General features: G+C 41.9%; 2 protein-coding genes across 4 annotated transcripts in view; both read right to left on the reverse strand.

Annotated features, from left to right (window-relative positions):
- Window positions 1–5,587, reverse strand: part of syt12 (synaptotagmin XII) — a 29,855-nt gene extending 24,268 nt beyond the window's left edge. Inside the window, exon 1 of one of the 2 annotated variants that reach the window (XM_023297275.3) lies at window positions 5,043–5,587. Coding sequence is in view for 1 of the 2 variants with exons in the window: in XM_055009406.1 (XP_054865381.1) it covers window positions 4,538–4,600 (63 nt within the window). In the remaining variant the exon portion in view is untranslated. Of the gene's footprint in view, window positions 1–4,537; window positions 4,790–5,042 lie in introns of those variants that run through there. The other variant, XM_055009406.1, reaches the window with a different exon arrangement.
- Window positions 5,588–9,875: 4,288 nt separating this feature from the next.
- peak1 (pseudopodium-enriched atypical kinase 1) overlaps window positions 9,876–26,172 on the reverse strand; it is a 107,361-nt gene continuing 91,064 nt past the window's right edge. For both annotated transcript variants that reach the window (XM_023297263.3, XM_055009013.1), the window contains exons 4-6: window positions 24,700–24,947; window positions 17,860–18,674; window positions 9,876–13,979 (exon numbers count right to left, since the gene is read on the reverse strand). In XM_023297263.3, coding sequence (XP_023153031.2) covers window positions 12,582–13,979; window positions 17,860–18,674; window positions 24,700–24,947 — 2,461 coding nt within the window. In that variant the 3' untranslated portion in view covers window positions 9,876–12,581. The remainder of the gene's footprint in view (window positions 13,980–17,859; window positions 18,675–24,699; window positions 24,948–26,172) is intronic.

Genomic DNA, 26,172 nt, shown 5'->3' on the forward strand with positions numbered 1-26,172 from the left:
TGGAATTGATGGGACTCAGAAACACCCCCACAATCTAATCAGTTGTTCCTTGTATCATTTCTGATAGATAAGTCCCAATAACTCCGCAACAGTCGATTTTTAGCAGGACTGCAATCATGTGATGGTCAGCAGTGACACCGTGTCGCTATCTCGCAGTGACACAGAAATCTTTAACAAAGCTGTAGATCCAGACTATAAGCCGCATCACTGCCAAAATCTAATCACTTGGTCCTTGTGTCATTTCTGACCTTCCCTGAAAATTTCATTCAAATCCGTTGGTCTGTTTTTGAGTAAAATTGCTAACAGACAAATAAACAGACAAACCAACGCTGATTATCACAGGACTCTGCCAAGGATTCGCCTCCTCGGCGGAATAAAAAAAGCTGCAGGGCTATATACAGATAACATGAAATATCAATGAAATGTAGCAGTGACAGAAGTCCGAGCTGTAGGTGATGCTAAGTGGGAGAGAACCAAGTTGAACTAATCTAAAAATTCTGACTAAATTTAACTTTGAGGCAACACAACTGAGGCAGCTGCCAATGGAAGTGTAGGATATCACTGATTAACATAGGCTACCATCACTTAGTTACCATACGTTCACCCCAAAGAAACCACCAAAACAGTTAGTGTCCTTCAACCACATTAAAATGAGATGAGCAGCTTATCAGAGTTGTCTCCAACCAACCCAAACTGTACAAGAGCACTACGGCTGAACAATTAATCGAGTTGAAATCAAAAAACACTACTTTAAACAAGTCAGTAAGCTGTGGCTGTTAAATAAAGACACTAATGCTGTGATACAGTTTTCATTCAGGCAGACTGAAACTTTCAGGTGCCATTTATGCTTATTTATCAATGTGTGCACGGTTCAGAGCGCATGCTGACTTACACCAAATCTCGCTATTTAGCAGCCACACCTCAAAGATTTTGCAGTGTGTCTGCCCCCACATTCAAACAGTTTTGTTAATGGTTTTAAAAATAATTGTCATTCTCCTTGTGGGACAATCTCACATTTTATGGTGTCTTGCGGTAATGCTCCATTTCTAATAAACAGTTTTTAAAAAATCTCAAACCAAATAGCAATATCTGCCAAAAAAATCACAGTTGTTTTCCCTAAACCAAAGCCTTGGTGCTTGGGTTTCCACTCCTGAAATCATTGCTGTGTGGTTTAACTGGCTATGGAGAGCAGGCAGGATCTGCTACAATGCTATTGTGCGCTTTTCTTCACATAGTTTTACAGGTAAATTATCTGTCACACAGCAACCCTCCTCAGGTTGATCCCTGAACGTCACCACACCTGTCAGGATCTTATTGTACTGTTCTTAAAAGACTGATCTATTCACCTACGTCTACTAAAGTGTGTATTTGTAAAGGAATTTACGTGGGTGAATTGTCACTGAGGCTAACCAGCTTCATTCTGAGGGGACACTTTCCACCAACCGATGTGAGATTCAATAGATTTTACGAGGTAAATAAAAATGGTATTTCAGCATTTAAAGAGAAGTCTGAGGATCGCTGAGGTCATGGAGATTCATCCTCTGGGTGCCATGAATTTCACCACAGTCTGTCAATTAGTCAGACATATTTCAGCGTGAACCAAAGTGATGGACTGACAGATCTACACTGATACACATCGCTAACATGCTGACAGTAAAATGTTTACTGGAACTGTTATGTTTTCACCTCAGTTGATCCAAATGTCAGCAGCATTTACTGCACCCGTGTGTTTTCCATCAAATGTAGCAGACAGATCCGCTTTAGATTAACACACACACATTCCCCTCCATCCGTCTTCTAGCCATGACTCTGAAAGCAGCACAGATAAAGGTCTGACTGTGCTTTGTGGAAATAAAAGATGTTTGCAAATCAATTTAATTTAAAGTGGAACTGAGTCTAACAGCAAGCAGGCAATGGTTTGTGCTCTGTCTAGTTTGATTATTCAGTGGAAAGCTGCTTAAACAACTCTCACAAGTGGAATTTGATTTGCCTCTAAAAAATCTGTAGGTTAAATAATTTCTCTCCATCTTTGCCAAAGCCAGACAGCTCTGTGCATTTTGTGATGAGTTTGTGTGGCGAAGCAGACTGACTTCACAGGGAATTCAATTAACCATCAGAATGTCTGAAAGGCTAATATCCATCATAGAGAGGATAAAAGCAGCCGAATAGAAGTTGCATTAACTACAGAGCGATGTTTTTGCCTCATTTTATCCTGATAAGGGATGAAGAAACACGTTATTTTCCAGAATCAGCTGCTTTCACACGCACACATATGTGCATCCAAACACAGTGACTTAAATGAGACTAGAAGTTGCTGACCTGCCTGGACTTTATCCATGCAGCTAACTTTTCCTCAGTTTTGTAATCTTAAGGCATCAGACTGGAGCCCTGAAGTTAAAGCAGAAAAAGCTCACCATCCCACTAACCAATTATACCTACTACTTATGAGATTAACAACCTCACAATTAGGATAATACACGACAGGAAAAGCACTTAGTGCTGCACAAACGTCTGTTAGACCTGACTTCATGTTTTGGGAAAAGGTTCATTCACTTTGGGTAATGTGAAAGTGGGTGGAAGTCTAAATCCTCCAAAGCGAGGAAGAGCTGTGAGCACAGCTTTATCGATTAACTATTCAGTAGCTGCAGTCAGATCCAAATGTATTTGGACAGTAACACTGTTTTCATGCTTTCACTTTGCATCCTCACTTTGCTACCTGCTTAATCTGAACACGCTTCAGCTTAAAGCCAACGTGATATTTAACACCTGCTTACTGTTGGTGCAACAAATAAACAAAAATACAAAGACAGTGCAGCTTTGCCAGAACAGCCCTAAGTTGTAATAAAGTAAAGTTTTCCTCTTTTACTGCTCTCATGTAAAGTGGCATCAACCCTCCCATTCTATTTTCAGCGACAAAAAAGGCAAATAAGCATATTTTTGGGGTCAGTAAAGAAATCATGTCAACGCTGTTTATTGCCTGATAACTTCTTAGAGTCACAATCTCGTAAACGTGATTCATCTTCCGACACTTTACGATTCCCAGCCTCTCTGAGAGAAGTGAGCCGTAGCTACGTTTGGCAGCGAGCTGCTCTGACCACAGACATTCCCTGTAAAAAAAACAAAAACGAGGCAATCCATTACATGATCTATTGGGGAAATATTAGCTGTGATACATCAAAGGAAGGAGCCACCACTCCATGTTAGGAGAGACCATTCTGATAATGGCAGCCGGCCTCAGGTGTTACAGTAGACTCACAGAGCCGCATGTCTCCGGCGTTCATCCAAGTGCTCTCAGTTTTCTTAATGTAATAGCACTTTTCTTCTGAAGGGGTTCAGCGGGGACATGGGGAGGAGGGGAGGGAGGGAGGTGGGGGAGGCCCTGTGACAGAGAGCGAGGGAGGAGAGTAGGTGTTAAACGAATGGCTGAGATGATTGCAAGTGCTGGTGGAGGAATTGCATTCTGAGCAGGTCGTATTTCAGCCCGGCGGAGGGGGAAAAGTCGCAGCGACACACACTCACGCATACACACCTGCCCATTTCACCTCTGCTGCTTCACACACACCTCCAGCATCACTACACAACCGTGGGGGACACACTCAGAGAGCAAGTGGGAGGCTCAAGGAAGTAACAAGATTGAATTTTCTGCCCGAGTTTGAAATGTCTAAAGAAAAACCTGGTGTTTTTTTTTTTTTCAATCCTCTTTCAGATTATGTGTGTGCTCTGCCATTTTAGAACCTTAAACTCTCAGGCGCAGACACTTTACTCCTACACATATTTGAACTTGATGCAAGAACATTTCCGGGTGGTTGGGTCAGTCACTAGCATCAATTCAGTCTCTGCATAAACCACCAGGCAGCCGAGAAGACTGAAAGAAAGAAGGAGCTTTCAGCCAAGTGATGGCGTTCTGCTCATTTATCGGAACACTCTCTGCATTGTTGGATAGCAGTACCATGAGCAAAAAGCAAAATTAAAAGCCCAAGTGGCATCATTTTCCTTGCAGCCAGACACATCTGAACACTAGTTCCAAAACTTTTCTTTTTAGCTACAAACCCTTAAGGGCAAAGAAATGCAGACTGACTCTTTTGTCACAGGTTGCATGATGTCTGAAGCTGGAATTACATCTTCAGACTGTTTAGTTTGAATTAAGACTAGAATTCTGTCGTAAAAAAAGAGCATATGTTAGGGTCAAACTGTTGTCCTTGAGCAGACCAAGACCTGGAACCAGCCCTGTTTCAATGTAAACGTGGGAAATCCAACCAAAAAGCAAACATTGAGAGAGAGTTGGAACAAATCTAGCAGCACAAAAAGAAGAAAATTGTTCATTTAATTGTGTCAAATTGGACACAATGCCCTCTCAATCAGCTTTGTCACAAGTGACAAAACATGTTCACTGAATACATTATTCTCCATCGATCGTCTGCCTCATAACTCACATTTTTTACAGATTTGTATCCGGGTAAAGTTCTTGGTTCTGCAGGGAAAACATTAACCACTGAAGCACTGTTGTTGGTACAGTAAAACCCAAAGGATATCCAACCTTTTTCTGACACACAGTTTCATTGCTGCTCCAATCTGCACACAGCCTGAACCCGACTTCCATCTTACAGCAGCATCCCAACGGCTGCTCAGCAGACCCGCACTAAGTTTTTTCAGCTGGAGTTCAGCAAAGTGTTGCTGCATGGACAGCTCCTGCTGCCCGAGGTGCCATTTGTTATCCCTCCTTTAACCCCCTGCAGCCTCCAGCACCAATCCACTGCCTCAGCCAATAAACCTGCTCAGGTTCAGGTCGACTGGCGATCAATATCTGGGGTCGAGAGAGAGAGGAGAGAGAAATGCTGTGCCGGGAGAATCCTGCCATCCCGTTTGTGCAGAGATACATTCACGAGCTAACGCCGCTTTAAACGAACCCCCAGTTTCAACGAAGAGCCCGAGGAGAGAAAAAGACGCATGCATGTGCCAGGTGGCGCTGATCAGGATGCGGACCGCGGCTTTACGCAGGTGGTCGACGGGGCCGAGCGGCCTGAGAGAGCAGCATTTCTTACCCGGACTTTTCTTTTGGTGCAGTAGCGAGGAAGGAAGGAGGAGGAGGAGGAGCAGGAGGGGAGCAGAGCAACTCCACCGCTCTCCCTTCTTCAGGCGCCTCTCTCCATCCAATGACACCGGTGCCGGTTGATCTGTCCCGGAGGAAGAGGAGGAGGAGGAGGAGGAGGGAGACGGCGTTCACGCTCCTTCTGTTTCAGCATCCAGACATTCAGTGGAGCCGAGGGATGAAGAAGAGGAGGAAGAGGAGGAGGAGGAGGGCTTTATCTCCAACTCAGAGGTGTCCGTGTGTTCCCAGTTGCTCGCCGGAGTCTGGAAAAGCTGCAGCCACAAGAAGCATCTCCGCTGCTGCAGAAGTCCCACCCCTGCAGCGCAACTTGTACCACCGGGCCGCTCAACAACACGACCGCCGCCTCCTCCTCCTAACAGCAGCAGGAGCACACACGCACACGCACACACACACGCACACACACACACTGCTGTTACGCAACTAGCGCACAGGGGGGACCAGAATGGGAGCTGTGAGAGTGTATTCCCAAACTTTACCAGTCTTCCAACTAACACCCCCATCAAACTCATCAATTTTATCCCTCCCCTACCCCAAACATCACCCTCCTCTTCCTCTCTTCTGCTTCCTCACAGAGTCGAGCAGCTGAGGGATGATTCAGTGTGAAATTGTGTAACAGTCTGTGCTGGAGGTGGGCAGGATGCACTGATGACACCTCTGATAGCACAACAAACAGCTCTGTTCCTCCTCTCAGCCAGGCTTCCCCCAGATAATCCAATTAAAGGGACATTAAACTGCTCCTCAGCCTTCTGCCAGCAGTGCGAAGTCACCGACACATGGACAGAAATGAGGAAAATGTTGAGGGGCCGCGCTTATAAAAAGACACAGTTCAGAAGGTTTATAGGTTCGAGTTAATGGAATATCTATTAACTGATTAGCATCATCAAACCACTGTAGATCATAACCTCTTTTTTCACTAACGTCTTTCCAGACATTCTCATTAATTAATCTTAACTGATTGTTAAAGATATTAGACATTAACCCTCATCCTGTAGACGATTGTACCTGCAGATCCTAGAAGTGTATTTTTACTCATATCTCACCTGCTTCATTCGTTGCAATTTTTCATGACTTTATCAATCATTGTCTTCTTTGTGATTTGAAATCATTGTTTTCTGTTTCTGCTATAATTAGTGCTCTTTAAAAACACCAGTGTATTGGAGTTACAGGGGATTAAAGTCAAAAGCAGCCCAGATCTGCCTGTGCAAATTTAATTTATGAAGCTATTTATTGCACTCGTGTTTGCCATGGGTCCTAATTTAAAGTATTACACGGTATGTACACTCACCGGCTTGTTAAGTACACCTTGCTAGTAAAAAGTTGGACCCCCTTTTGCCTTCAGAACTGCCTTAATTCTCCGTGGTATACTTTCAACAAGGTGTTGGAAACATTTAGGTTCATATTGACATGATAGCATCACACAGTTGCTGCAGATTTTTCGGCTGCACGTCCGTGATATGAATCTCCCGTTCCACCACATCCTGAAAGTGCTCTATTGGATTGAGATCTGGTGATTGTGGAGTACAGTGAGCTGATTGTCAGTTTGAGATGATTTGAGCTGTGTGACTTGGTGCATTATCCTGCTGAAAGTAGCCATCAGAAGATGGGTAGACTGTGGTCATAAAGGGATGGACATGGTGAACAACAATACTCAGGCTGTGGCATTTAAATGATGCTCAGTTGGTACTAAGGGATCCAAAGTGTGTAAACAAAATATCCCCCACACCATTATACCACCACCAGCCTGAAGTGACACCAACAACCATGCCACACAAGACCAACTGTCTTTCAGCAGCAGGTGATAGCTTGGGTTTTTCTGACCGTGGTAGCAACACAATGGTGCCATGCAGTTTATATTCACACACAGTTGTTTGCACAGATGATTTTGGGATCTGAAGCATGTTTAAAATGTCTCCAAGTGAGTCTTCTGACTAGTTCAAGTAAATGATTTGCCTTGTCAGAGCTTTGCTGAGCTCCTCAGACTTTCCCACTGAAGTGTTTGTGACTGAATCTAATGAGTGCATCAAATGGGCCCCATTTAAATTGGCTCAAAGGAGTCAGCAGCTGTAGTCAATCATAATCACTCGTGAAAAGTTAAGAGGCCACGCCACAAAGAAAATGTGAATAACACAGCTTTCTACATCGCCAAAATTTATAGTTCAAGTTGCTATATGTATATTATACCATCAGATTTTGTCATATTTCCAGAAGACCTCGAATAAATCTATGACACAATTCAAACACGATTGTTTTTTGTGACAAAAACGTATATATTTCAATCATTCCATCATTGAAAATGACGAGTTATAGGAGTCAGTGGAAACCCATGTTATACATGGTCTTTACAAGTGTATGTAAACTTTTGTTCACAGCTGTATTTTGTCTTTACAACAACCATTTTTTTTTCCAGGGTGCAGATTTCCTGCTTCTCCCTGATCATGTCAAATAACACAGTGGTTGTACACATTTTTAACATAGGATTGTTTCGTGCGTTTTTTTTTTCTACAGTGTGTAGCATGTAAGACTGACACACTATGACAATATTGCAGCTTTTTCTCTCTGGCTTCAGATGGATCTTGGGGGAGTGACTATATGTGACAGCAAACATGAGCCCACCTACAGTAAAGGTAGTGACTCTGTGTTACCTTACAAAACATATGGATTTTCTTGTTTATTCTGGCAATTTACCAAACAACAACATCTATTATACTTGCAGAAATGAAAGCTAAATTAACAAAACTGTCTACATGACTTTGTGGGCACCAAAATGCCTCTATGCAAGAAAAACCCTGATAAGATCCAAATAGAAGACTGTCCTTCTATGTGTCCTTCTGACACCTGAGAAAGTTCATGTCTTTGCCAATATGTTGACAACACTTCTTAATTTTCTTTAATTAAGAAACCCCCCCACCGTGGACCACCCAGTTTGGCCTGCTTCGATCTCATCCAGCGTGATTATTGATTAAGCAGTGGCTCATAATAATGCAGGTAATAAACCTCCTGGAGCATTACTCTGATGAATGTTTTCATTATACTGCCCACAGGATTAGGATATTCTGAACTCCTGCTTGGTGCAAAGACCAGCAGAATCTCCTGGACAATAAGCAAAACATCTCACTGTAAACAACAGAGATTATATTTCTACTTTGGATTCAAGGTTTTGTCTCTTCTTTTGTGACACTCAGCTGTGAGTGGATGAAGAAACAAAAGCAGAAACATGTCCTGAACAGAAACAATAGAGTTGCAGTCTGGTTAAATAAACCTGTCCAGCTATTATGAACAGAAATTCATGGAATCTGCCTGCTGTACAACATGAAACATGCTAATGGAAAGTCCTTCATTCAGTTTTTTTCTAACTAAAGAAGAGTGAGGCAGCTGAGTAACACATATTATGGTAGATAGGTGTATAATCTCAGGCTAGACAGGATAATCTCATTTTTTTGTTTGAAACTAAATGGCTCAGTTCTATTGATAGCAAATCTCCAAAATGTGATGTAAATACTTTCACGTCTGTCTTCTGAAACGTATTTAACATCCTTTCACAGCTTGAACCATCTCTGTTAAACACTGAATTAGACACAAGAAGCATAAAAGTCAAAGTAAACACTGTTATAGTGAGCAAAAAGGCTTAACAGCAGGACAGTGGTGCATTTTGGTTGTTCTTTGCCTTTTAAATGTCTCCATCTGGTGGTGGACGCTGGCAAAGACACATATCATGATCCTTTAACCTCAACGTACGAAAAACCTTCTTCTGTATAAGAATAATGTTACAAAATGAATAGCAAATCGGTATATTTAAATTTCAAATCTAACATTGAGATTTTAATGATTTAATAGACACATATAATGTGTCCACTATTAATAGTCACTGAGAAACAAAAACTGAATTCAGATTGCTTTGATTGATTCAGATTGCATTGATTCAGAAGTTTCTTTGGAGCCTAAAAAAGCCACGAACATTTGGTTGATGTTCCAAACTACCGGAAATGTTAATGTGTTTCCAGTTTTAGTGTGGCCACTGTAAATAATTTAAAGGCTCATTATCAGTTAGAGTAGTTGTATCAGTTCAGGACCAGAATAACTGGAAATGAGTGTAGCTGCACAAATAACGAACATATCTGCAAGTGCAACTAAAGCATGTAATTCAGCCCTTAAACCAGAGTGAAATGAATGATCCACCACTATGTTTATTGCAATACAAAGATCAATACCGATTATTAGCAATAAAGGACATAGATAAATTAAATTTGGAACGGATATAAATTTACTGTAAAAATGCTAAATCTTGGTGTGAAATTTTGGAATAACTCCAACATAAAAACTCCTTTGAAATGACTTTATGTTTCATATGTATTTAATTAAGAGAACTTTTAAACATTTAGTTCAGTGTTGATTGACTGTTACTGGTGATGTGTAACCAATCAGACTGTGGTGTGTGCAGGACACTGTTAGAGACAGAGATCTGGCGACTACAGACACAGAAACATCTACATCAGAGACAAGTTAGCACATTTAAAATGATTTTATCATTTTAAATGTGCTAAGTTAGAAAAAAATACCAATAATTGAAAAAAAAGACATAACAGATCATATAATCAAACAGTCCAATCATCAGTGCATTCCTTGCCCTAATCTCTGGCAGTACATTAACTTCTGGAAACTTTTCACTTCATCAACAGACTGAACTCCTCTCTTTTATAATCTGTCAAGTTCCCAGCTGTTCCCTACTGGATTGATAAAAGCAGCAATAAGCCAAGGCCACAGAATGTATATATAAAAACATATATTTATTGTTCTGTTACTGTTGGTTAACTTGATCAACAATAAATGGCGGCAGGCCAGGAGACATACTGTACACATATTTAGAAAGCCTTAGAGAGCTTCTGTTTTCAGGTTCAGTGGCAATTAACAATGCAAAGAAAAAACAAAGCAGAAAGAGAAAAAGAAGTAAATGAATGTCGCATTTCAACGGTGCTTTCAAAAGTCGTCCTTCAGCCAAAGTGGTTCTTCTCCTAAGCAGGTACATTTACAAGAGGGGTAAAAATACTGTACATTGTTCTGTGTGTTAATGCAACTGAATAATAAGTTCTTTTTTTTCATTTATCCTTGTGCAGGACAGTGATAACTACTCACCTTTTTCTTCCCCCAAAACATGCGAGGTTAAAGAAAGTCAAGTAAAGCTTTTATGGATAAGTGATATTTAGACTCTAAAGACAGAAATAGAGGTGCTCCGTACTCGACAAAATATTGTGTGGATTAAAATAGATAAAGGTTATATATATTTATACTATATATACTATATAAAGGCTTAAATCTCTGGACATGACGACAGCCACCAGTGCTGTCCCACACACATTCCTTAGTACACAAACCCTTTAACGCAGTGACAAACTCACACCTGCTTTGTCTTATTTTCACTCCGTGGACCATGAAGTTCTCTATTGTACATCTGCAGTAAAACAGACACAGGATCCTGATCCCAAAAGCACATTTTTAAACAAGAGACAAGTTAAATGGCTGGATATGAAAAGACAAACTTATCCAGAGCAAATGAAATAAACTTGTGGATGCGGAGTATTTTTGGAAACGGGTGGGAAGGGCGTCACAAATTCAAAATGTTTCTTCTTTTATGGGGAAGCTGTACACGTGTTGCTTCCACTGACTGCCGGCTGGAAGATCAATAACACAGAGCTCGTTTAATTAAAGCACAATAAATTTGCAGAGTGACAGCAGGGAGCATCAATGCAGGCGGTGCCATCGTTTTGGCTGGATAACAAGAGGACGGAGGGAATGAAAGCATGCGAGTGGTTGAGCAGTTAGTTTGTCTTCAAGGCGAAGAGTTTTTATGTGACACAAAGTGGTTCAATCGGAAGGTAAGTCTGTTTCCGAAGCAGATGAGACCAGGTCCAAATGTCCGTTTCAGTCCAGGCAAACTTTTACATTCCACACGCTGCAAAACAAATCAGATCCAGCTCCTCAAAATCACAGGAACTTCTCTCGGTCTTCTCCAGTACTCAGCCTCATCGTGTCCTCCGGTCTCCATCGAGGAGCTCCAGCATTCAAACTGAATGTGCAAATGTCATCCGTAACGCAGAACCGTTCAAAAACAACTTGACAAAAACAACACAATAGACAAAGAATAACTTTTTGCAGTCCCTGAAACATCCCATCCACTGTTCGAAGTTGCAGGATTGAAATGAAATGAAATCAGTTTATGTGCCACAAAACTAATGGAAGAAAGGATTAGAAAGACGGTGTAATGCTATAAAAAGGTTCGTGTGCCGCTGCCTCCGAAGGAAACAACAAAACAAAGATATTAATTGCACATATTCCGACGAGAGACCGAAGCAACAGCCAGGGAGGTTGTGTCCCGTTTTATCTTCAAAGCGTTAACTGTGAAGTCAAAATTAGCTCAGTGTTCATCACCTACTGAACCTCTACAAAGCTCTGTGCAGATGTGTAAACTATAGTGTGATACAACAGCATGTACGGGTGTCATTCTGTCAAATTCAACTCCGGACTGCCTTATGAATTTTTAAACCACAAAAAGTGATTTGAGGTGTCTCCATGTCAGTCTATAATAAATCTAGTCATTGTTACATCATGTCAATCTGTGTGCAATCATCTGAGATAAAACTGATAAAACTTGCAAAAGTATCTTAAAAATGGACAATTTGTGGCAGATCTTTGGCTTCAGTGCTAAAACATATTCCATTTTTGCGTCAGTGTAGAAAATGCAACACCTCACCCAGATTAGATTTGATTTTGAAGAGGACAATTCCATCAATGGTTAAGATTTTTTTAAACACTGGTCTCTCCCTATTCCCTTCATTTTGAATTCTCTCCCTTCATTTTTCTTTTTAGTCTTTACACATCAAAAGAATAAACTGTTGCTTAAAATACAACACGATGCAATAAGCTAAATAATTTGGATAAAAACCTCCAATTTCTAATGCTGCCATCCTAAGTTTCTTCTCCAAAATTCTGTAGCGTGTCTTCAGATGTCTGATGAAACTTTTGTATAGAATATTAATGTGCATCATTATAAAAACTGATTTATTCCATTTCTCTGTCTCTACATTTCTGTCTTAAACAAACCCTGGAGACAGCTGCCATGCAAATTGGATCTAATACAGAGCTTGGATGAAAAATATCTTAAAATATTTAGTAAATTCTTCAGTTTAGTACTGGTGGAGTGCAGATATGCACGTCACTGATGAGAGCCAACTACTCACGAATCAACTTTTGATTTGGACTTGATTAGAGAATAATGCGATGGTGCCTCTCACTCTGTGGACTGATTTTTCCATGGAAAAAACACAGACTGCACAACCAGCTGTTTAGTTTGAGGTGAGCACTGTGGCTGCTGCAACAACGAAGCTGACTATTAGCTTACATCACACTTTAGTGTCAGCACAGGGACCACAGAGGGGGAGTTGGATCTGTTGCTATAGTAACAGTAGGGCAGAGGAACTCAGAGCGGCTGTGACTGAGTCAAGTGGAAGGTGTGTGCTAGATGTGTTTGGGTTTGGTTCTGTGCCGGGTGCACAGGCTGGTTCTGGTTCTGAGACGGAGGATGCTGCTGCTGCTGCTGCTGCTGTGGCTGCTGCAGGATGTGAACCACCCGGCTCAGGGTGTCTGTGGTGGCGAACGCCAGGTACTGGCAGCACAGCCAGTCCTCCAGGCTCACACCGCAAGCGGTGTCCAGCGATCGCTCTGCAAACTTGATCATCATCAGCGTCCGCTTCAGGTCCAGCCAGTTCTGAAGGGTGGCCTCGCGCTGGCTCGCCGTGGCCCCTGACATGGGGCCAGTGCTGCTGCAGCCCAGCGCCTGAAACAAGTCCTCCCGAGGGCCCCAGAGGAGGCACTGTAGGCAGGCCCGGGCCTCGGACATCCGGATCCTCTCAGAGGGGTTGACAGTGAGCAGCAGCCTGGCCAACTGCTGCAGGCCCTGTGAGTAGAGCGATCTGACAGGCAGCGGCGGCAGGTCTGCCCAGGTGTACTCCTGCTCCTTCAGCTCCGGCGTCTCCTCAAAGGGGTTGGGTCGGTGCAGCATCTCATAGATGAGAATCCCGGTCTGGAACTCGTCACACTTGCGGTACTGAGTAGCTGTGACGATTTCAGGGGCCAGCCTTGATTGGTCGCGCAGCGTACCGGGGTCGGTGGCCATGAGAGTGCTCTTCTGTTTTGCTTGGGAGAAGTTACTGATGATGAGGCGGGCGGGGCAGGTGGCGTTGGCAGCGGCGGTGGCAGCGCTGGCAGCGCTCGCACCAGAGCTGCTGCTGTTGCTGTTATTGTTGGGCTCAAGTAAGTCCAGATTCCAGGGGTTGCCAGGTTGGCACTGGACCAGCAGGAGGTTTTCCAGTCGCAGGTCACAGTGGGTCACATGATAAGGTTTCATGTGCTCCAGGCCGGAGCACAGCTGCAGCAGCAGGAGACACACCTGACGCTCGTAAAGCTCCGGGTTGTGAGCGTGCCTGGTCAAGCCTTCTCTCACAAAATCCGCCACCGTCTGGAAGGGCACCTCACGTGTGATGACCACCACTCGGCTCCTGAGGCGACCAGCGGTGTTCATGTGACCTGCTGCTGGCGTTTCATCTACTTTACCATTTGGGGCAGATGCAGAGTCTGTCATTTTTGTGTTAGTCTTAATCTCTTTCTCTTTCTCCATCAGCTCTTCTTCCTCCTTATCCTCCTCTTCTTCTTCCTCCTCTTCCTCTTCCTCTTCTTCCCAGGGCAGCAGGCGTGTAGGGACATCAGCCAGGAAGTGTCCACAGTCCTGCTGGATGTTGAAGTGAACTGCCAGACTTTGTCTCACTGCAAGACTGTGGAAAAACTGCTGCTGGGTCTCCTTCACTTGGCTCCGACAGATCTGAAAGACAAGAATGAGAACACTAACATCAGTGTCACGTCTGAGTGTGAGCAGATGAAATGTCTCATGACCAAAAACTTTGCTGAATTTTGCTGATTTGCCTTTAGCATTGTATTCTTACTTCCTACCGTAAACATAGGCATTGTGCTTTATCTTGAGTGAGTACCACACACCATCCTGCTGTCAGAAATACTTACTTGAGCATCAGATGTGTATTGATCCGAGGCTAAAAACAGCCCAAGGAAAGGCATTTGTTAATCTCCTCTGTGCAACATTTTGTAAAAAATACAATGCTCACTTGCTTGAAACATGAAACTTTATATTTCCCCGGCTAGTGTAGTCCAGAGAGTAGTCAGAGTACAACAAACACATTGTTGGTTTTGGTCCTTTCATGGGATTTGCTGATAATAATAGAATGTCATCCATTCAATATGGTTAAAATGTCATTAACTTTAACATGAAATTCCACCTTTATTTAAATTTTTCTCTGATAAAAGCTTGTCAGAGCTTTCATAATTCCTATAAATGTGAAATTGTTTAGGAGACTGCAATTTATTTCAGTAAAATAAAACAGTGTTTACTAGGAGCAGACCTGCCTCTTGTTCGCCTTGGGAGACTTTAAAACAAACAGCAACTTTCTGCAGCATCAGGAATAAAATACCCCACTTTAGAAGAGAATGCACTGGAGAACACAAAGATCAAAAACATTTGCTGTTTCTTTGAAAACTCTCAGTGCCGCACTGTTCCTCTAGAACACTGGAGCTCATGCCGTTAATGATATATAGCGCTGAGAGCAGCAGAGAGCAGATGTGAGGCTGTCACAGGCAGCAGTCAGAGCCTCACTCCATCTCCTAAACCACAGTGACAGACTCTGCAGCTCTCTCACTTTGCACACTTTGATCACAGCACAGAGAGGTGAAGCCAGTCAGAGGTAGGATCATTCTCTGCACACGGCACTGCATTCACTAAAGTACAACAGTGCAGCAGAAGTCACGACATATTCCTGAGATATTCTGGATTGAGCAACAGTTTAACAAAAGAAAAAAAATCCAATTAAAGGTGTGAGTTTATCAGTAATAGTCAAATTACAATCTGTTTGGCTGTAACAGCTGCTGACACGAATGACTTTAGCAAATATTTCCCCCGTCAAAAAGTCCCCAAAATATTTCCGAATATAAACATTCGGGCAGAGAATTCGCTGACGATATCGTTCATTCATTGACGATTTTTATCTAAGGAATGTTTGGTCTTGTGACACTTTAACTCTCTCTCCTTTTAATCTAACAATCCGACAACTGAGTGTTGCTTAATGCATAACTGGTAGGAAAATGAATAACACAAGAAAAAGTAATGAATTCCTGCACACTGTCAGTGTTAAGTATGGTGCAGATGCAATGTTGTGATCAAAGACTTTGGTCAGGTGGCTGACATTTAGAATTGTTATTAGTTAAGAAAAAAAATCTAAATAGACACAAGATGTTGATTTCTCTCCAACTCAATCAGACATTAACACTGAAGTTGTTGAAAATGAAATGCCAAGCTTGTCTATTGTCATTCTTTTTTTTTAAACAATGTACTCGTAATATGAAAAAATTACGTAAGATCTAGATTTACTTGAGAATACAGCTCTAAATTGAAGAATATTTTAGAATTTTATTTTGAAAAAATGCAGTATAAGCTACCCTACGAGGTTTTGTACTGTTGAATTATGACAATAAATTAACTGATGACAAGTAAGCTACAGCCACTCTTGATGTGAATCATGTCATAGATTATGTGTTCAACATGAATCTGTAGCATCTGTAACACAAATAATGACCTGCATACACTAGAATGTATTATCATCATCGAGAAAAACTAAATTTAGTTAGTTTTAATTACAAGTTGCTTGGAGCTATTTATTTGGACAACTGATTTCTGTAAAACTACAACATGAAACAAATATTTTATCATCATAATATATGATTCTACTAAAAGTCAAGATCTGACTTTTAGCATCGTTCTATTTCATTTCCTTAGAAAACTTGTCTTTTTGACCTCAGCCTTTGAAGAACAAGAACAAGGCTGCTATAAACCTGTATGCATGAGGTCGTTTATTACTACAACATAAATCATTTTACTTTATTACTTTGATTAGGGCTGACTTTAAATTTTGAGGTCTCCAACATGATTTATATATATTTTATTAAACTGTGATGTGTGTAGCCTGAATAACTCTACAGCAGAGCGCTCCTTCCAGACACACTATGTAACTCTTCAGGAATGGGCCGCTTCACTGAATATTTATTCGGACATGCTGGCTCAAGATTACGGCTGCATATTGATCATTCTTTCAGGACATTTGTAAACCTTTCACTTCTTAGATGCCATATTTTGTCAGCAGCGATGTTGTTTGTGACACAGAGCTCCAGGCTGACAGACAAGTCAGTGTCATTTATTGCATCCTCTTGTTTCCTTAATGCAGAGATATTGTAAAACTTTAAAACTCACTGAGACATTCACTGAATTCCCTAGAGAGTAGAGAAATCACAGAGACATGCTGAAGGTGGATTATGATTAATTAGCAGAGCATTAAAAATATCACGGCAACAAAAATCTAATTTGCAAGACGATCAGCTACACTTACGGGGAAGGTAGGGGGCACAGTTGGGCCACATTCAAATGGAGAGTTGGGGACGGTTTAATTGGGAAGTTGGGGCCTGTTTGTGTTTGGCTGCTTGTGCTGCTCCTGGTTGCTTTATTTATGGATGAGCACCACAAAAAAACAAGAGTTTCTCTTGAGCCTGCTGCTAATATGAAGGCAAAGCTTTGAAGTACTCTGGAGCTCAGAGAGTTTCATATCCTGTGAATAATGCAACCTTCATCCATATCTGCTTTGTATTTAGCTTCAGAACTCTTCCGGCAAGCTCAGTCCCCGACCCTCACCGCTTCTTCTTCTCTCTGCTCTCACACACACATTCATATACACACCGAGGACAACGCTGCTACCCGCACACAATTATAACCGAGGAGAAAAGACAAGCCAAACGCATGCACACACAGGTTTTATTGCACAAGGTCATGCCCTAAGGGCTCAAAGTTTAACTGCCAACATTTCAGCATAAACACCTTGCTTCACCTTGGCAAAGGAAGTGGGAGGAGATTTCTCAGCACAAACACGACACAAGGATTTTATAAATCTACCGCAAGGACGAAAACCACAAGACATCAAATTTATCTAAAATCCCTTCTGATGCAGGGAGAATGCAAAGCGAGAAAAACAAAAACACACACTTTTCTTTAAATGTCAAACCAAAAACAAGCTGGAAAATAAGCCCCTGAAATATTGTGACGAGATGATACAGTAGAAAATGCAGGGTTTTTGAGGATCAGGCCTTTGAGTGAAAAGTGGGATTAACTAGATTCAGTTTGGTTGTCAGGTAATGTTTCAGGACCATACAAAGTTTTAAATATTATTTGCAATTCAACACAGTATGAGGTATATAGTATTATTTGAAATGAACTACAACATTTGAGGACATTACTGAATTAGGTCCTTGAGTCTAAGCTTTGAAGTAAAAATTCTGGGACTTCTTTTTTTTCTTCCAACCGCAGTCTTGTGCTTGCTCAAAAGAAATTGTTTGATTCGTCGGGTGTTTTATAATATAATATTGTAAGGTCTTGACCTGAATTATGTTGTGAATTGGCACTATCTAAATAAAACTCAACTGAATTGGACTATAAATAGCAGACAGAGCCCTGAGAGTAGAGGCACAGTCACAGTGCTCTCCTTGTGGCAGAAGGAAAAAAGCTTGTACTGTGCATCACAACAGAAGTGATCAATTCGAGTGCCGTGATTAGGCAGGACAACCTGATCTATAAACAGAAAACGACATCTCACCTTGATGGCGTAGTTGACCAGTGGGTCCTTGGCGTAAGAGGCGGTGTAGTAAACGGCGTCCCCTGCCTCGCAGCAGGGTTTCCCAGTGGTCAGCCTGAAGTGGGACCAGCTGTCAGTGCCGAACCTCAAATGATCCTTCTGGCCAGCCATGAAACGGTCCTCACACTTTGTTGCCAGCTTCCGCAGGGTGTCTGTGTGGAGCCCCCGGATCCTCCCCACCACCTCATCCCAGCTGTCTAAGCCCCTGTAAAGAGCAGGTCTCTGGGGTTTGGAGCCTCCTCCAGCAGCACCTCGACCTGCTGTCCGTCCCCTCCCAGCCAGAGACTCTGTGCTGGGGTAGACCCTCCTCTCTCTGCCGGTGGTGGCACTGGGTGCAGTGGGGGTGGGCTGAGTTACCAGAGAGGACACGCTGTTAGCCAGGCGGCCCTTGCTGTGAGCTGTGGCAGCGGAGGGCCTCTCCAAGGAGTCACCACTCTCGTGGTCGTGGGCTCGGTGAGGCTCTGAGCTGAGAGAGGAGCTCTGACTGGCCGTCTCCCAGGTGGAGTCCAAGTCATAGAGAGGGTTGGCCACACTCAGGTTGGTGCCCCCTGGTTTAGCTTCAGCCCGGGGTCTAAGGGATCCCTGGATTGGCTCTTTGCCTCCCAGGCTGGGCTCAGTACTGGAGCGAGGAACTGCTTTCTTGGGTAGTGGTGGTGGTGTGGCTTTAGGTGCCGGCTGGTCGGCGAGGCCGTCCAGGTCGATCGAGGCCAAGGTATCATTGGATGCTTTGATGTTCCGTGGCTGTTTCAGGGGGATCATGTTGGCTCGAGACTGACCTGGAGGACAGGAAATATCCATTGCAAAGATATGAATCAAAAAAAATACAAACTGACAAACTGCGCTGTGTAAAAATGAATGGAATTAAAAACCAATTTAGACTTCAGTACTGGGAAAACAAAATTACATGATAATGTAGTTATGGTTACCAACCCAGTGAGAATGCATTACTGGAAATGAACTCTTTAGTATTTCTGCTATATTCCACAAAGCTTACTTCTCCTCCATCACATTTTAGAGAAATATATTGCACATTTTACTTCCTTACATTTATCTGCTGCTTAAGCACACCAACAAGTTAGTTAGATGGACTTTTTTACATAAATATAAACCATGCTGCATTGCTACAGATTAAACAACCACTTTATGTTAATTTGTTTAATACCAACTACAAACTAAAATTCTCCTTACATGCATCAGTAAATGCACAAGAGCAGTGCCTCTGTACTTGAGTAACATTTTAAAGGCAGAATTTTTACATATAGTGTTTTCAAATAGTTGGTTTGCAACTTTCGCTTAAGTAAAAAATCTGATCTTCTACCTCAGACAGTTTAAGATCAGCTTGAAAAAGGAAAAAGAAAAACATCTTAAGATACTGAGCCTTTCTTTTAAGTGCATCAGCCACTTGCTGCTGTTGAGACAGATTTAGCTTTCATGTCTACACTTTGATTCTTTTCAATTTGTTTTCTTGTTAGAAGAAAATCTTTGACTGGCTAACAAGAAAAAATGTTTTGGTACTTCATAGGTCCTTTAAGTGATTTTTACTATCAAGAGACGTTCTAAGCATTTGTGACAGTTGAAACTCCTACTATGGTCTGTTAAAGAAAAGGATCTGTAAAGATAAAAGACATAAAAGAAGACTGATATCAAATGTGATGACAGAATGTGACTTTCATAAAGAGCAGCTAGAATTCAAAGGAGACAAAATGGATATTAAAAAAACCTGGAAACACCAACAAGTGCACACACTTTCACCTTTGACTTCCCCAGAGCTGCTTGTTTCTCTCACATGGCATTTCAAGTGGCCCACTGGCTTGTTGCCTCTAATGAAGATGAGAGGCTGACGTGAGGTTGTGTGCTCTGGCACGTGAGGGAACTGCTGGCCCTGAGGAGAAGCCAGAGAGCAGGACAGCTGGGCACAAGTTGTTCCTGCAACCATGCAGCTGCCTGTCTCAATCTGCAGTTCTGTTCTGCAGTGAGGCTTAAAGAGGCAGCATGGAGAGCAAATTTATCAGTGGCTTGACGTGACCTTATTTTTCTGAGATGCTGGTAGGAGGGAATTGGAGGGTTGAGGGGTTGATTGAAGTCCCTCAACGTTCTCTGGAGTTGAGGACCACAGAGGCAGATGGGTCAAAGACAAGTGTCTGATAAAATGAAAAGAACAATGGGGTTGTGCCATTTGCATGATGGGAATGAAACAGCCTGGTAGCTTTAACTAAGTGGGTGCACAAGGTCACAGACAACCCTACTGCGCAGCTTTAACTCACCAGGGAACACCCCAATTTCTTGGAAGATTATACTGAGAGCCTGCTGGGTGTTAGACGACGATGTCTTTCAAGTCACCTCTTCTACTGAATTACTTTCCCCAGTCCCTACGGTAAAGGCATCTTCTTGAACAAACCGTTTCTCTTTGTACAGTACAAATGCTACTGATTACAAATTCTCGTTAAACTGTATGAGTAACTCCCCACGTGCAAGTCACGCTGCCATCATCTTAAGAATGCAGTAGAAGCTTTAAGGCAGAGCAGTCAGGATAAAGTAAATGAGTCTTGGTAATCCTCCCTGGAATGAATATATTTAATGTGTTCCTCCGCCAATGTGCAATAATCCGTCCAAAAAAGCAAGCGTCTCCCTCGTCCAGTCGTAGGGATCTTCTGGTGCAGCAATGTGGCTGTGATTTAACTGAATTACATAAGACTAACTCGGTTTGTTGCATGCTGCGTCACTGATTAATCAAGAAAATAATTAAAATATCAAAAATACTACAAGTTCATGACAATTTCTCAGAACTTATGAGAAGAAGTTCAATGTGCAAGGCTGTGAAACAGATAAAAGCACCAAATCCTCATGTCTGAGTATCAGAAACAGTCAAATGTTTTAAGATTTTTCTTTAAAATAACTAAAATGAATAATCAGTTATTCAAGTCGCTACTTTTACATCAGCAAATATCAACAAAGTAATAAAAATACACCAATTTTAACAAAGTTTTAAGTGGTCTTTTGTGTGTAATTCCTCAAGAGAGAGGCACAAATCTGCAATTTTCATTAAACAGACTTTTTACATAACTACACAAAAAGCTGTAATCTTACTGTGAAATTAACCTGCTGTCTTGTCTGTGCCTGGCAATTTAGCGAAACAAAGTGTAACAAAATGACAGTGTGACAGAAGTGAAACACCAGTATAAAACCCTGGAAAAATACTTCAGAAAAGCAGTAACTGATACGGATAGCTATGACTAGAAAATAGCTTTTTAGTCATGTAAAACTCACTGTTGTTACCCTAAACTTCTTTTGACGTGTGCCTATCTGTTGGAGATGAAACAGCAGAGAGAGACTCAGACCTTTGAAATTATAGCTAGACAGACAGCTATTTTGTCACTGCTGTTGGTCCAAAACTAGGTGTGAACCCATATTCAAAGTGACAGCCTCCCTGCAGCACATGATCATCAAAATAAAAAAAAATTAATTAAAATCAAGCAAGTGTTATCTGTGCATGTGTTCCAGAGGTAATTACAGTAAAATGGTTTGAGACACACCTTCTCCAGCAGAGTAAGGATAAAGATTTACAATTTTCAAAGATTACTTTCTACATTGCTTTTAATCTTGACATGCATTATATATTTGAATACTATTGAAAATGCCATATTGAAGCATTCTAGTCAATATTGTAGAGCCCAGGATTCCCCAACATTTCTTTGTGAGGGGATGAGGGAACTTGTTGCCGTATCACAGAGATTTACTGCTCAGCCATTATGCTGCAACAAAACTAACTCTGACACTGCAACAAGAGGAAGCGATGGAGGAGGTGGGTAGAATAAAGAGGACCTGGGGGGGGGGAGGAATACAGCGAGAGCAGCACAGTGGGTGGCTAGAGGCGGTAAAAGTAGGGGAAGTGACAGAGAAAGAAAAACACAAACAAGCGACGGAATAAACAGATGCTGAGGAGATAGGTGGTGACAGAGGTGAAAAATGACAGACAAGGAGGCAAAACAAGTAAAACCAGCCTACCTCAATTCCACTAATGCTCAAAGTTTCTAGTTAAATGCGATGCAGCAGCTACGCAGGGAGGCAGAGTGAAATGCTTTTCTCTGCGTCCATCCCTGACAGTCAGTGAGGAGTCGCTAGTGCCAACAGGCAGGCTCAACGCTCCCACCAATACTGGAGATTTCTCACTGAGTGAGGTGGTGAGCGCTCTGCCTCCTACTGCCTGATGCTCTGATTAAAACACAAGTGCACGTATACTGTATGATAGCGACTCAGAGAGAGAGGCACTTGTGTTTGAGAAGTGATTCTACACTAAAATGTGTGAACAGAGAATATGCTGCAGCAAAAAGTGAAGAGCAGAGAGAGGAAAAGCAAATCAATTCCCTTTCACCAATCATGACAAGTAGAAAAGGAACGATGGATGTAAGAACTTAAAATAGGCATTGCACTGTGTGGCTGTGTGTCTTAAAGCAGCGGGTGTGTGTCTTGAAGGCCAACCCCCCCCCCAACAAAAATGATGTACTGTACATGCAACGTTTGACACAGACAAACACACATTTGTATCTCGTCCCTCATTAGCAGCGTGCAGCAAGGAGAGTAGAATTAGGCTGCAGGCAGCTCATAATGTGTCATCCAGGGAGCTTTTAACACCATCACAATATATCTATCCAAGAGCCAGGGTGCATTCTGAGCAAACAAACACCGCAAGCCCTGTTGGCACCTACACTGTAAAAAAAAAAGCCTAATTAGTGCAACAGCAACAATGAGAGACACGCACATTTTGTCACAAATGAATCTTTAAACATGTAGATCCACACACCTTTTAAACAACACACATCCACATGTGTAAACACACAGTGAAGCACCTCGTTGTGCATCTGTTCCACAAGCCCACACTCTCCTCCCCATCACTTTGTGTTTCTATTTCTTGTTCTCTCACATACCACTTGATCACTCAGAGATCCTTTCCCACACATACGGAGCTTCATATTTTAAGTGCCGAGCAATATTTGACAGCCGTGCCTACCTCTCCCTTCCTGTGAAAGCCTGGTATTATGTGATCGCTGTTAGACCACCAGCAAACCTGAATTACTGAGCTGCCGAGTCTAAAGATGAAATGTCAATTGGCAACAAGTCAAAAGCAGGCTACGGGCAAAGGACTGTAACAGAGGAACTTTATCATCATGGAAATTACACGAGCATAATACTCCTCAAAATTTAAATGGTGTCATGTCCACAGGAACAGTAACTGAAGTGTAAAAAGATCATTAGTGTCCTGGATAGATTTTGCCTTTTTAGGATAAAATATGTGAGATTATTGATGCCTTGCAGTTAAGAATTTGTTGCATTGCCTCCCAATTATTGACTAATTCCTTGCTTTTGCTAGTAGACAGACCACCCTATAGCAAAGAAGACCTTTGTCCAGATATTTTTATGCCACTCTTTGACTTTAAATGATGTAACACACATTCAGGATGATGCACCAAACTCAGAAATTATTAACTTTCGAATCTCTCTGTGCCTTGATTCGACTCTATGTATTCATGTATACTGAAAGTCCAAGGTTACACAAAGTGTCTTCTTTTAATTTGCAACGGATTCTGTTTATATTCACTAGAAAACACCTACTACACCTCTGTACCACTGTACAAGATACTGCAGAGTAGTCCAATGAAAATGAGTCAAAGCCCTGCAAGTGAATAATTCAGGTTGTGGAGGCGCCTTTTCCACACAAACCTTTTCCACACTGAACTTCAAAATTGTCACGTCAGATCAAACAATTAGGATAATTTGGAGAACAAAGAAAGTATATAATTAGGTTCAAATTATATAGAAGGTTAAAAGCTTTTATGACATTAATAGCAGTACTGTGATCAGTCAAACAGTGCATGTTGTGTTGTGGGAAGGCAGCCATGTAGTTAATAGTGCAGCTCTATTCCAAACTCATCAATCACATCAAGTAAGAGTTTCAGGAATAAATGAGACAAACACAAAGAGACAGAATAGGAAATACATGATAAGATTTAGAAAATGGCATTCATGTGAATGAAAGCCCCCCAAAAACCAGTTGAAGCAGGGCCCCTCCCTGAAACATACACAGAATCAGCTTCACTAACAGAAGCATTAACAGTAGGGACACAACGTTGCACACTTAGTTGAAATAATGTATTTCAAGTTATCTGAGATGTCAAGCTACAGGCTGTGGGTGACAAGATGTGTCGAGATTTTGAGCTCCAGCTGTTTTAGCAGGGAATAAATTATGACTTGTCAAATGAGGAGGTTTGCTGATGCAGGAGAAAAGTCAAATCAGCCTCTAAAGAGTGAATGAACTGCACAAACTGAAGAATGACAGGTTGTAGCAATATTCATCTACTGGTGAGAAACTCTAACAACGATATTAAATAGAAGCCTTACAAAAACATATTTTTATCATTAAAAAATAATATATAAGAGTTTCCAGCTCACACAGTGTCAAGTTCGAGCATGTACAGCTTTCCATTGATCTGAGTTTGGTGCATGATCAGCAGCTTCTTTATATTTTTTCCTCACCTTTTCTGTACGTTTTTGGAACACAGCGACACAAAATCCAGATGAAAATCAGTTTAAAGATGCAATGGAAAGATTTGTTGTAACACAAGGCAGAAAATCCATTCTACACAGACAAAAGCTGCTAGTTTGGACAATAAAAGCAACCACACTTGCCTACACAACACAATAAGCATGGTTTTAAACTGTATGCCACCTGTCTACAGCACTCACCCAAAGCTACAAATAGACCCGTTTTAGGGACCATCTACATCTTGCATGTGGTATTCTTACCTAGGTTGCTGTAAGTGGCACTGCATTGGCTGGATGCAGGAGAGTGAGAGTGATGAGAGTGATTCCCATCCTCCTCAGGCTCTCCGAGGCTGGTGCTGCCCTCGCTGGCTGAAGCTGGAGGGGCAACCTGGTTGGCATGGCTCTCCTCGCCCTCCCCAAGCAGCAGCCCCAGATTCACTCTGGCAGGCAAGGAGGTGGCACTGGGTAACTCCCGATCCCTGGCATTGCTGGCACTGACTGGTATCTGGCTGCACATGACAGGGAGAGAGGCATGGCTCATTTAGTTATGAAAATGTGGAATATTCGCTCCATTAACTTGTTTCTTGTTACATATAGTTTTTCCCCACTGCTTTGATTTGTTTATTGCACTCTTAATGACACGGCTTCATTCTTGAAAGAAATATCAGCAAAACAAGTCACAAAAGAAGCTGGACGATATTATGGGGCTTTGTTTGCAAAGACAACGGTGTTGCAGGATTATAAATGAACTGCTATTGGTAAGGACTTATCTGCCATCATTCATTTTGACTGTGACACATAGCTGTATCTAGCATCACAAGATATGAACACATTACACACAACAATGTTCTTATCTGGTCAGTTGTTTCAATCTTTAAAATCAGCCTGTGCTTCACTTTATCAGCACACCCCATCTTTATTAGCAAGTGATAAATTGGAGACAGTACAGCTGTAAGTGTCGGTCTTTTAAAATCTGATGCGTTTTATATGCAACAACACATATGGTGCCTGAGGCAAAGTGGGAGACAAAGACAAAACAGGCCACAGTGGAGCGTGATATGTTCTGAAGAGCCCTGTGACTGTAGGTGGCAATGATTTAAGGTGTTTGAAGAGGTGAGATGTATTTCATCTAAATTTGCCACAGTACACTGATAACAGGTGTGATGACAAGGTGGCAGACTTCAGTGGGATTATTAGCTTCATTACTTAGTGTTTTTCTTTTTCTTAACTTAAGAAAGCTCAAGGAGTTCATTTAAACACCCAGGATAAGCTCATGAATCAGAAAGCCTAAAATGGATAAGACAAACAAAATACAACTGATAGCCTTGTCTTGACAGGCAGCAATACTTATAGAAACTGTCACCTCAGTAAGAGAGTATATATCGTTTCCATTACAACAGGAGATGATGTCTTCATAATGTACTGACATTGGTCCAATTGAGTTGTGGGTGCTAGATATGTGGGTCATCTTACAGTTACTCATAGTGTGTTATCACTGTGACAGCTCAGATTGTACAGAGTTACTCCAATCACACCAATCACAGTGTGGAAGCCCCGGGGAAGGTATGAAGAGACTTGTTGTATGCTGCAGCTCGTTTCTGTCAGAGATGCAAGTTGTACAGGCAATCTGCCACATACTGTATGTGTCTTCTTCAGGAAGTGACAGAAACACAATTTCCCCATGGGGCCTAAGAGCATCACCATATTATTATACTGTCTTTGCTGTCATGTCTG

This window comes from Amphiprion ocellaris, chromosome 3 (assembly GCF_022539595.1).
Source record: "Amphiprion ocellaris isolate individual 3 ecotype Okinawa chromosome 3, ASM2253959v1, whole genome shotgun sequence".
In the NCBI taxonomy this organism is placed as follows: Eukaryota; Metazoa; Chordata; class Actinopteri; family Pomacentridae; genus Amphiprion; species Amphiprion ocellaris.